Here is a 12711-nt window from a genome sequence, read left to right as displayed (position 1 = left end):
GACCCCGGAGTATTTTGCTCGGTGTGGGGTAGAAACACCGAAGGGTTTCACTCGACAAGGAAATAAAGGGCAGAGAAAAGGAGCCGGGCAGGAAGGCTGAGCTCTGTGCACCCAGCACTGGGTGCTTAGAAAGCCCCCGCACGTGGATTGCTTCATGGAGCACATTGTATGCACCGCGTACACAGGAATTAGGCAGTGGGTTCGGGGGATGGAGGGGTAGAGAGATAGTCCCACGGGTGACGAGGCTCGGAACTCGATGGCAAATTTAAATGCCTGCTGTGCGCGCTTCCCTGTGTTGGCGGCTCTGGAAGCTCTCAAGGAGCCCGAGAAGAGCTTTTGGTTATGAAAACGGGTCCCTCTCAGAGGCCCCTGTTACCCGGTGTTGACGGCTCTGAAGTCAGGATGTGTCTCCAGACCCACACAGCCTCGTTGTTTTGTTACCCTCGGTTTGGCCTCCGCCGGGGCCCATAAAGTCCTGGCGCATCTCAGGGCCGCTGGCGTCCCAGATTTGAGGCCGTGCTGTGCCCATAATCCATCGTGACGGGCGCTGCTGTCTGTTGTTTACCACATGCTGGGCTCTGTTCTCGGCCCCTTTACGTGGCTCTTCTCGCGAATTCGCCATGACTCTGACGCGGTAGCGTCCTGCAGATGAGAGTCTGAGACAGAGGGAGGTGGCGTGACTCGTATGGGGTCACTGAGCATGTGAGGGAGGGTCCGGGCTGGGAACCTGGGCGGCCTGGCCGCAGAGCCATGTCCCCAGCTGGGCCATCTCATGGGCTCGGACTTGAGCATCACTTTTAAAACAGCAGGACCTTTTGTTTACATGATCTCTGGGGAAAGCGGGGCCAGGGAGCTCAGCCTTACCAGCCTCTGTCCCCCTCTCTGAAGCCCCCACCCCCCAAAGCACCTGCTGCTGGAATGTGCACAGAGCAAGCTTCTACAACGTAGCACCTAGCCTGGCCAGTGTCTGTAGCCCTCCCCCTCCCTGCCTGGCCCGCGCTCCAAGGAAATCGAGGCCTGTCCTCTGGACGTTCTTTGTTACCAAGGAGGCACACCCGGCTGGCCACCCCCTGAGCCCCTGACCTTGAACACGGAGCATGTTTTTTCCTGCATATCCTGCTTGATGGGAATATAGAGGGAGCGCAGGCTGTGGACATTCTCGAGACCGTGATTGACCGGGCTGTGCAGGGTGTGCCTGCGCAAACCAGCTGGCAGCACGTACCGCACGCTCGGCCCCCGTACGCACTGGATGGCCCTTGCGTTCTTGACACGTTTCTCTGCCGCGGGATCGCAGGGGCCAGGTATGCCGAGGCGCAGTGCAGCCAAGTCCCAGGGCCACAGTACAAGCCACGGCATCCCGGCACTAGGAAAACACCGATGCTTACCAAACTATGGAAAACCTTTGGTTAGGAAGAAGGCAGGCAATTGAACCCAGCCGGGTCGGTAGCCAGGTATTCAGCAGGTTTCCTATGTGTGTTTAAAGTAGCCATGGCCTGGGAGACAGGAGAACACTCAGGTGTATATGAGCAGCGCTGGTGTTGATGAGCCCGCGTGTCCCTTCCTGTGTGGCGGTGAACACATCACGGGCTCTTATTGCATTTGGCAGAACTACTCGTCTTTTTCGAGAACTCTCTTAGGTAAGGAGCGGGATTGCCTTACAGGTGGAATTAAAGACGGCAGCCGTGTGTCTGCCCGTCGCTCTGTGTCCGTGTGGCTGCAGAGGGGAAGACGCGGGCAGGGGATAGAGCCGCTGAGATGTGCTTTCGGTTCTCTTGTCCGGCCCTGACCGCCTCCCTCCTGATAGGCTTGTCCTGTGAGTGAGTGCGTATGCGGCCCGGCGGGCAGGGGCGCTCCCGGGTAGAGCGTCCAGCATGGACGTATGGCTACGTCCACATGCCCGTAGCCGTCCCCGTGGAGAGGGGACAGCACCTGTGGGAATGGATGCGTGCGTCTCCAGAGCCAGCAACCGGCAGCGAGGAGTCCAGTGCGAGTGCATCATTGTGCGCGTGTCCCTCCTGCATCACGGCCTCTGGCCTGCGTGGTCCCCACGTGCCTCTCTGCGCACAGTGGGGCCACTTCCATCATTTGTGCGTACGTTGTAGCTAACTACGCAGCCCATCCCAGACAGCAGAATCTCTTGGCAGAATCTCATTTATACCTTTGAGTTATTTTCGTATCCTCTGGGTAAATACCTGTTAATCCAGTGCCCGCCTCCTCATCGGTGGCGCCCCGTGGCCTCCTGGCTTCGCAGAATGCACGCCGAGTTCTCTCACTTAGCCTCCCGCTCTCGCTTCCCTTCCCTGCCCCTGTGTGCGGCGTCTCCAACAGGTGCGTGAGACCCGCTGGCGTTTTCAGGGGCTCTGCGTCCTCACACGGCGCTCCGCCCGTATCTGACACGTGGGCCATCCCCACCCCCCACAGAGCTCACTCGCCAACCCGACGTTCCCCGCACGGATTTTTTCCCCCATCTCCCCTTTCCAGCACCTTAACACTCATGGGGGGGTCTCCAGCCTCCTGGCTGGCTCGCCAGTTACGCAGCTCAGGGCAGGTGATGGCCCAGCGAGATGGAAGACATGACCCGGCAAACAAAACGGGATTCCTGGGGGGAAACTCACATGGGGAGGCCGGGAACAGCAGACGGGAGCAAACATCCGCCGCTGGGATCTGCCCGCAGCGAGCTTTTATTCGCGGCAACCAGCCCGGCCAGCTGTCGGTAGCTTCTTCCCTCCTTGCGTGGCCAGCTCCAGGGAGATCAGGGTCTGCCCTACAGACGTTCTTTGTTACAAAGGAGATGCTCCCACTTGGCCACATCTGGAGTCCCTGACCTTGAACGCTGAACATGTTTTTCATACATATCTTGCTTGACGGGGCAAGGGGTACGTACCTTCCCCAGGCGGTGATTAACCGGCATTCAAGGTGGGCGTGTACAAACCAGCCGGCAGCGTGTACCATCCGCAATTTTAACAACACAGACGTCCAGTTTCTTTGCACCTGCTGTGTGCACATCTGCGATTTACACAGAAGCTTTTTTTTTTTTAAGCCCCCACAAACCAGGCTTTGCATTTTGGGGGCGATACTGCCCCTACGGAGAATGCATGCTTTATGGAAGTCCTCGGACCCACAGAAGCCAGTCGGAGAAAACACAGTGGGACTTAAAAGTCCTGCCGGAGCCCTGTCCGTGCCTGCCTCTGATCGGGAGCTGCTCATGCTGAGGCCGACACCAGCCAGGACTCCCGGAGAAGCAGCAGGGCCTGGAGCGCAGTCTCCTCCTCCACCAGGCAGTCCTCCACGTCCCAGGGCTGTTGAGCTGCTACTGTCCAGCAAGGTGGCCCCAGCCAGGTGAGCGTCCCCAGGGGCCCTGCGAGTGGGGAGGGGCCCTATGAGGGCAAAGGGCTGGTGTCCGGGGAGATGAGAAATCATGGCTCAAAGGCGCCCTCTTCCGTCAGTCAGGGACCAGGCCTAAATCCTCTCCACTTAGGCCATTTTTAAAAATTCATTTATTTGTTTTGAGAGAGAGAGAGTGCGTGCGCACGTGTGAGCGCATGAGTTGGGGAGGGGCAGAGAGAGGGAGAGAGAGACAATCCCAAGCAGGCTTCCCACTGTCTGCATGGGGCCCGATCCCACGAACACGAGATCATGACCTGCACTGCGCGTGTCCATCTGTCCACTGCGCCGTGGCCATCGGCGGCCTGGGGTACGGAGCCAGCTGCCCGGCTTCAGGCCCCGGCTCAGCCTCCGGGACCTGGGCCAGCCGCTGTGCTGTCCTGTGCTCAGGTTCTCAGCCGGCCTCTCTGGGCGGTCCTCAGCACACGCGACGGCCACAGCGGTGCCTGGCCAGCGAGACTCGTCCCTCCCCAGCTGCCATTACCTCTGCTGCCCTGAGGGTGACACATTTTTGCACAGGCCGGGGCTCCAGTAAACGTTCGTGCCCTGTTTCCCCTGCGGCTCCCGCGTCAGCAGCGTTTGTGACCTTGAGGACACCCACGACCTCAGGTGACGTCCTGGATGATTTTGTCCCCAGAATTACCATCTGTAGCTGTCCCTCCCTCTATCGATCCCCTGTCCCAGTGACCGTCCTTATCTCCGGTCTGAAAAGGGTTTGAGGCAGAGGATAAGAACATATGTTGTTCTACATCAGGAATTGGCAAACTTTCAGCACAGGGCCAGCTGGTAAGTGCGTTCGCATCTGTGGGCTGTAGGGTCTCGGTGGCAGCCACGTTGTCCTGCAGCACGGAGGTATCCTAGATGGCATGCGCAGGAATGGGTGCGGCTGTGTTCCAATAAAACTTTATTTACAAAACAGGTGGAGGGCTGGTTTTGGCTCCCAGGCCCGCAGTTTGCCAGCTGTTGTCCTGCGTTTGTCAAAACACAGGAGGAAACAGGCACGGAAGGAAAGAAGCATGAGGGACTACGAACGTGCTCCACGTGGCTTTAGGAAACAAAATGCTGTTCGGAGTCCAGCTTACGATTTGGCTCTGAGCATCCTAGTAGCTAATGCACAAAGAGAAACCGACCTGTGGCACTACTTGCAAAGGCTGTAGGGAAACACACACGCTCAGTGTGTGCTCTGCACCGGGGAGACCAGGCCTGACCCCGTTTCTCGGGTTGACCCCCAAGAGAGGTGCTCGCATGGTGTTTTCTAGAGAACATCCTATGTGGACATTAGGGACCGTGTCCCCTGCCCCAAATCTCTGGGAAGTTTAACACCAGGCTTCTTGGGGCTGTTGATTTTCTCATCGCTCCGTATCACATGATGCACTGAATCAGCGATATCTACTCAACGTCGATGGTTCTATTTTATCCTCCACTTTACAGAAGAAGAAACCAGGGCTCAGAGAGGTTACGCAGACGAGCTACCCATGAACAATCTTTACAGGATGAACTCGTCTATGTCGCAAAATAGTGAGAAGATTTGTGGGTTGTCCCGTTCCCACTTACTGAGCAGCACTGGGGTTCACACGCAGGTTTGGCCGAGCCCAAAGCCTGTCATCTTAGCTGCTATCGCACTGCACCCCCGTGGGCTCAGAGCCCAACAGAGGCAGTCCTGGGGTGGGCGTGGACAGCGGGGTACAGGCACCAGCCGCTCACGGGCCCCCCCGCAGTGGGAGCCGCTGCCCTGATTCCCGTCACGGTCCTTTCTAGGGTTTGGCTGTTTTACAAGGTGCTGGTGGACCAGAGCACGGCCCAGCTTGTCGTCCGCGCCTCCTCAGAGCAGAGGCGAGGCCAGGTCCTGACCCTGCGGAGCCGAGCCCAGCACACGGTGGCTGGCTGGCCAGCTGTGCCCCACCTCCTGACCGTCAAGGGCATGCTGAAGCAGAAGGAGCCATTCAGAGAGGGTGAGCCTGGGGAACGCCATGGGGCAGGGGCATTGGGGGTCTTGGAGGTAAGCACTTTGTATGGAACCCGGCGTAGATGAAACCCTGCACGTTTTCAAGCCCACCGATAGTCTTTTTCAGCATCTCACACACGGATGACACCCCTTTGTCAGAAATTAATACCTCTTCTGACAAAGGGAACCTTCTAACAAAATACCATATAGACTTCCTTATGCAGGACTTGTCAGAGCCTTTAATGTACTTATGGGCGTTAGGAAAACCCAGGAGGTGGGGTTGGGAGCAGTGTTTCCCAAGCATATTTTTTTCTAATGCTTTTAATTTTGACATAATTTCAGACTTACAGAAAAGTGGCAGGAATAGTACAAAGAATCCAATAGTACAAAGAATTCCTGACATTTTGTCATAATTACTTTATCATTCTTCTTTATCTCTTTTTTTCTCTCTATATGTGCACATGCATATATGTATGTGTATATGTGACATTTTTATCTGTGTATAAAAATACTCTTTATTCCTGAGCTGTGATTTGCTAAGTTGCAGACGTGATCGTTCTTTACTCCTAAATAGTGCAGTGTGTTTTTCTTACACATATTCTCCTACAGCAGCTATCAAAATCAGAAAACATAGAGTATTTCTTTCCCTTTCATGGTATTTACATTTTTGAAGGGCACAGGGAAGCCACTTTAGGGTTTATCTGATGTTTCCTCCTGACTACTTTCAAGTGAAGCTACAGCAGTAGCTTCATATTTCATCATATTTCAGTATATTCCATCATATTTGGAGGTACCTGAGATCAGTATGTCCCAGAGTTTTTTAAAGTTTTTCTTTATTTTGAGAGAGAGAGTGAGCGAGTGAGCATGTGAGGCAGGGGGAGAGAGAAGGGGAGAGAGAATCCTGATCAGGTTCCGTAATGTCTGCAACAGAGCCCAGTGCAGGGCTTGAACTGACAAACTGCAAGACCATGACCTGAGCTGAAATCAAGAGTGGGACGCTTCGCCCACTGAGCCACCCAGGCGCCCCACTGTGACCCGGTGTTGGTGACATTAGCCTCGATCACTTGATCAACACAGGGTCTCCCAAGTTTCTCCACTGTTAAGCTTTTATTCTTTTTCCTTCATGAGCTGACATCATAAAACAGGTCAAGGAGTATTTATTTCTTCCTTCTGTTTTCCAGAACAGTTTGTATAAGATTGGTATTCATGCTCCTTTGAGTGTCTGATGGATGTTACCCATGGAGCCTTCTGGAGTTTTCTTTGTGGAAAAGGTTTCGGGAAAATGATTAGGTATAAAGCCATTGAGATTATCTATTTCATCGTGTGTCAGTTTGTAAGTTATGCTTTTCAAGGGATTTGTCCATCTCAGCTAAGTTGTCAAATTTATTGGCATAAAGTGGTTCTTTATATCTATTATTACTCTTTTATTGTGTGTGGCATCTATAGCGTGTTTTCTCTTTCGTTCCTGATAGTCGTTCCGTGTCCTTCTCTCTCTTTATTGGTCTAACATTTCGTCCATTTTGTTGATCTTGTCAAGCGAGGTTTGCTTTTGTTTTCTGTCTAGTGGTCTCCTTCCAGTTTCATCAACTCTAGCTCTTCTCTCTGTCCTTTCTTTTCTCACACTGAATTTGGATTTACTCTCCTTTATTAAGGTAGACTTTCAAGCTGTTAATTTTTAGATTGTTTTCTTTTCTAATGGAAGTATATGAAACTATATATTTGCGCCTCAGGATTCTGTGAGCTGCTTCCCACAAATTTACGTGTTGTGTGTCTTCATTATTACTCCCTTTGAAATACTTTCACGTTTCTCTCGTGGCTTCTTCTTTTGACCCGCGAATTATTTAGAAGTATGTTGCTTAATTTCCAAATATTTGAAAAGTTTCTAGGTGGTTTCTTGATATCTATTTGCGTTGGGTGGTCAGAGGATCAGGTTTTTAAAATTTCTTGTGACCTGTTTTACGAGGTAGCATATAATCTAACTTGTGAACATACCTTATGCGCCTTAGCCCATTGGATGTAATGTTCTACAAGAGTCAGGTCAAGGTGCTTGGTTGTGTGGTCCTGATCGATAGCCTCACTGATTTTCTCGTTGACTTATTACTGTGTCATTAGTGAGAGAAGGGTGTTAAACTCTACACCTGTGATTAGGGGTTTCTCTATTTCTTCCTTTGATTCTGCCCAGTTTTGCCACCTGCTGGCATTTGGTGCATGAGCATTTATTTATTTTGTTAATANGAGGATAAGAACATATGTTGTTCTACATCAGGAATTGGCAAACTTTCAGCACAGGGCCAGCTGGTAAGTGCGTTCGCACCTGTGGGCTGTAGGGTCTCGGTGGCAGCCACGTTGTCCCGCAGCACGGAGGTATCCTAGATGANCCCGAACCCACAAACTGAGAGATCATGACCTGAGCCGAAGTCGGATGCTTAACCGACTGAGCCACTCAGGCGCCCCGGTGCATGAGCATTTATGATCGTCATGCTGTCTTGATGAATCAACTCATTTATTGTGAGCTGTGCTGTGTCTCTCTCATCTGACGCTCGGAGAGAGCCCAAACGGGAGGGCTGGGGGAGGGAAGAATCTTCAGCAGGCATCAGAGTCCGTGCAGACTCTGACACGGGGCTCCATCTCCCGACCATGAGATCGTGACCTGGACTGAAATCAGGAGTTGGAGGCTCACCCATCTGAGCCACCCAGGCGCCCCTGGATTTTGCTTTTATGTCTCGCCTGCTCATCTCTGCCTTTTAATTATACTAGTCGGTTGATGTTTAATGGAATTACAGATATAACTAAATTCATGGCTACTATCTTGCTCTTTGTTTTCTGCTTCCCCATATTTTTTCTTCCTCTATTCTTTTCCTGCCTTCTTTGGGCTGAATTAAAAAAACCGAACTCAGCTTTAAGTTATCTATTGTTCTTTAAACTTCTCTTTCTGTTAATTAACATTCTCCGTACCATTTGTATTGAAGCATTTCCCATAAATTGTAAGAACCTAGACTTTCATACCCGACCTTTTCTGCTGTGGTTGCCTCCTGTGTTAGACCTACATAGGGTACACCGACTACGTAGTATTAGAATTTTTGCTTTAGTCACGTTGACTTGAAAGGCATGAAGAGAAATTAAGTAGTCTTTTGTACTTGCGTATTCAGCATTTTTAGTATTCTTCCTTCCTTCCTATAGATCAAAACTTCTTTCTGGTATCATTCCCTGTCATTTTAAAGAACCGCCTTTAGGGGCGCCTGGGCGGCTCAGTTGGTTAAGCATCTGACTCTTGATTTAGGCTCGGGTCATGATCTCGCGGTTCCTGGGTTCGAGCCCCACATTGGGCTCTTCATCAACAGCATGGAGCCTGCTTGAGATTCTCTCTCCCTCTTTCCCTGCCCCCTCCCCTGCTTGCGTTCTGCTTCTCTCTCTCAAATAAAGTTAAAAAAAATTGTCTGAAGAACCACCATTAGCATTTCTTGGAAGGCAAGCTAAGTAGCAGTAAATTCCCTTCATTTTGATGTGTCTGAAAATGTTGTTTTCCCTTCCTTCTTGAAGGATATTTTCTATATGCCTTTTTTTCAAATTATTCAAGTGAGAGAGAGGAGGAGACAGAATCTGAAGCTGTCAGCACAGAGCCCGACGGCAAGGCTTGAACTCATGAACCGTGAGGTCATGAGCTGAGCTGAAGTCTGATGTTTAACTACTGAGCCACCCAGGCGCCCCTGTTCTCAGATTCCTTAATCAGTTAGACTGCAGATGACTGTCCGAACATCGTCCACCTTCATGGCACCAAAGAGAGTGAAAACATACGCCTCGTTTGGTGCTGGTGATTTCCTCCAAGTGTTACCTCCCACCCAGGGTCTGCCTGTTTATAGTCCCTCTCCGGTCACTTGAGATGGCTGCCGTTTCTTAATTTTGCCCAGAGTTCACAACTGTTACCTTGGGAGTGCTGGGCCAGTTACCCTCCCCCACCATTAATAGAAATGAAACTCCTCATGTGTCTTTTTTCTTTTAATGCTTGTTTATTTTGAGAGAGAGCGTGCTGGCACAAGTGGGGGAGGGGTAGAGAGAGAGGGAGAGAGAGAGTCCCAAGTAGGCTCCGCACTGTCATGATCTCCTGAACTGTGAGATTGTGACCTGAGCTGAAATCAAGAGTCGATCCTTGGGGCGCCTGGGTGGTTCCGTTGGTTAAGTGTCCAACTTCGGCTCAGGTCACCATCTCACAGTTCGTGAGTTTGAGCCCCATGTCGGGCTGTGTGCTGACAGCTCAGAGCCTGGAGCCTGCTTCGGATTCTGTGTCTCCCTCTCCCTCTCTCCCCTCCCGTTTTTTTTGTTTGTTTGGTTTTTTTTTTTAGTATTTTTATTTATTTCTAGGAGAGAGAGAGACAGCGTGAGCAGGGGAGGGCCAGAGAGAGAGGGAGTCACAGACTGAAACAGGCTCCAGGCTCTGAGCTGGCAGTCAGCACGGAGCCCGACGCGGGGCTCGAACCCACGAACCGAGAGATCATGACCTAAGCGAAAGTCGGACGCTTAACCGACTAAGCCACCCAGGCGCCCCTCCCCTCCCCTGTTTGGGCGTGCTCTCTCACTCTCTCAAAAATAAATGTTAAATTTTTTGGGGGCGCCTCAGTCATGTGGGTGGTTCCTTTCGCCCCCAGGACTCCCCTTGGCGGCAGAGATGCTCCTGTCACACACGCATGCGGCTTCCAGCTTCTCGGCCTGCGTGGCAGTGCGGGGCACCCGGGCTCAGCTGGACGCCACCCTCGGCCTGGACAGCCCGACCCCCGACGCCTCGGCCGCCTGCTCCGTGCCAGCCTGGCCCACACGCTGCCCGGCCTCAGGCGCTGGGGCCTCCCCTTCTCTGTGGACGGCCACGGACGCTTCCAGGTGGGTGAGGGCCTGGGTGCCGGGGACCCCGGTGTAGCGGGTCCGAGGGACACCCATGGCTTCACTTCTGCGCAGAGCGCCCCACAGCACGTGGCGGCCAGGATGACGGCCAGCGTGGATGGTGAGCAGCTCCTCCACGTGGCCCTGGAGGCGAGGTGACACTGAGGTTCCAACTTGTAACGAAGGCGTGGTCTTTCCGGTGGCCGGCCACTGAGAGTCCCCTCCTTAGAGTACAAGGTGCTTCTCTTGCTCAAGAAATTCCAAGGGATCGGGCCTCCTGGGTCGCTCAGCCGGTGAAGCATCCTACTTTTGACTTGGCTCAGGTCATGATCTCGCAGTTGGTGAGATGGAGCCCTGCGTCAGGCTGCGCGCTGACAGTGCAGAACCTGCTTGGGAATCCCTCTCTCTCTCTCTGACCCTCCCCTACTCATGCTGTGTCTCTCTCTCTCAAACATTTAAAAATATACTTAAAATGGTAAGTATTATGTGTATTGGACCACAGTACAAAAAGTTAAAGAACTATGTGTAACTTAAGGAGATTTCAGGCGGGGCGTGAGCTCTATGCCCGCGCAGCCCCNGATTCGCGGCGCGGCACGTGCTCCCGCCACAGCCACGCACCGCAAACCGCGTGGCTGGAAAGCGCAGACGCCTGTCCTCGGACAGCCCTGGAGGTCAGAGGTGAGCTCGGGGGTCTGCGGGGACAGTGCTTCCTGGCCTCTCCACTCAGCGGTGCCCCGGCTTGTGGCCACGTCCCTCCCGTCGCTCTGTGCCTCTTTTCCTATAAGGGCACCAGACATGGGATCGGTGCCCACCCTACTCCAGCGCGACCTTGTCAGCTTGATGACCTCTGCAGAGACTCCACTTCCAAATCAGGTCGTCGTCACAGGCACCCATGGTTGCAACTTCAACATAATTTTTAGGGAGGAACCGTTTAACTTTTGATGGAGGGGGAAGGGAAGGTAACAGTAATAAGAGCGAGCATTGATTGAGTGCTTACTGCATACATACCAGGGAAGCTCTCCATACACAGGAGCTCACTGAATCTCCCCAGCCATCCATTCTCATCAAGGGAAGGTCGAAGCCCACAGGGGGGCCTCTGACCCTCAGAGTCTGCTGGCCCCTACTCATTTTACTCCTTGCTAGTCTTCAAACACATCAGGCTTGCTCTTGCCTCAGGACCTTTGCACAGGCTGTTCCTCTGCCTAGAAGGTTCTTCCTCTGCATAGCTGCTTGACTGCATTCTTCACCTCCTTCAGTTACTTTTCCAAAGTCGTCATCTCAGTGAGTCCTTTCCCACCCACCCTATTTATTTGCACCTCTACCTTTCTCCAACCCACCCCATCCCTTTTCCTGGCTTGGTCGCTCTAACATACCATTTAACATACTAAGTACCTTAATTTCTCGTTGCTTGTCTTCTGCCCACCCCACATGAGAATGTGCACTCCACAGGGACCCAGGGATGACTTTTACCTGACTTCCAGAGTGGACGATAGTAGGTGTTTAATTAAACATCTGTTGAATGAATTTACGAATCTCTGAGGTAGNGTGGGGTGGGGGCGGGGGTGGGGGGGAGGCCGGCCTCCCGCAGCCCCAGTTCCAGCCCCGCCCCGGTGCTCTTTCTGCCCCTGTGGTCTCGCCTTCGAGGGAAACCCCAGCTTTGGTTTGTGGAGCACCTGCCGGGGGCTCAGCGCCGGGGTTTCTGTGCATTGACTCATTTCCTCCTCCTAAGTCCCCGCCGGAGGCNGGAGAGCATCCGCATCACTGTCCTCACCGTTTCTGGGTCACACGTGAGAGTGTGTGCCACCTGCCCAAGGTCACCTAGCAGGCGGGCAGCGAAAGGGACTCAGGCCGGCAGCCGGGCCCTTTCCCGCAAGGCCCTCCCGCCTCTGAGAAGAGGGACCGCTGTGGCCCCTGCATGGGGTCAGGCTCCGGCCCTGTCACTTGGCATAGTCGCCTTTCCTGGCCGGGCCCTCTGGCTGCCCTGCGAGTCACCGGCACGTTCCGGAAGCCTCATTCGCAACCTCTTGTTGCGGAGCAGATGACCAGCAGTCCCCGCCCCCACTCCACTCTGCCCTGGGGAGAGGCTGTTCCCAGGGGCCCTGTCCCCCCCCTGCAGGGGGGTCTGTGTCACTGCACCCCCCCAACTGAGTGGGCTGGTTCCCGCTCCCCCTGAATTCATCTAACTCCCCTCTGCGCGGACTCGGGCCCGGTGGTGGGGAGCTGTGGCTGCGCCCAGTCTCTGCTGGTGTCCGGGGGCAGGCCTGGGGGGTGCACCGTGGACTGCAGGGTGGGGCCTGGCTCGGGAGGGTCCGCAGGCCTCCGTACTCCCCCTGCCTCACAGCCTGTTGCTTCCTCAGCTCGTGTTCTAGAAGCTCTGGGCAGAGGAGCAGGTGCGCTCCTCCCTCTGCCTGACCTGTGATTCTCAAGCCAGCCTGGTCCTTGATGTGCGTGGCCAGAGCTGGGCGCTCAGGTGAGGGGCTGTCTGCCGCTCTGGGGGCCCCCCGAGAAGA

General features: G+C 53.7%; 1 protein-coding gene across 1 annotated transcript in view; it reads left to right on the top strand.

The window, feature by feature from the left end:
- The window catches only part of LOC144239185 (uncharacterized), a 95716-nt gene that overhangs the window by 63656 nt on the left and 19349 nt on the right, over positions 1–12711 (top strand). Inside the window, 12 exon segments of the mRNA XM_077773188.1 lie at positions 490–516; positions 3160–3206; positions 3209–3256; positions 3259–3285; positions 3288–3339; positions 5143–5336; positions 9973–10113; positions 10116–10201; positions 10277–10356; positions 10775–10879; positions 11931–11988; positions 12559–12671. Of these exon segments, the coding sequence (XP_077629314.1) occupies positions 490–516; positions 3160–3206; positions 3209–3256; positions 3259–3285; positions 3288–3339; positions 5143–5336; positions 9973–10113; positions 10116–10201; positions 10277–10356; positions 10775–10879; positions 11931–11988; positions 12559–12671 (978 nt within the window).

The sequence above is a fragment of the Crocuta crocuta genome, unplaced genomic scaffold (genome assembly GCF_008692635.1).
Source record: "Crocuta crocuta isolate KB4526 unplaced genomic scaffold, BGI_CrCroc_1.0 scaffold16, whole genome shotgun sequence".
NCBI lineage: Eukaryota > Metazoa > Chordata > Mammalia > Carnivora > Hyaenidae > Crocuta > Crocuta crocuta.
Note: the sequence above shows the minus strand (reverse complement) of the source record. Positions and strands in the feature narration are given on the sequence as shown.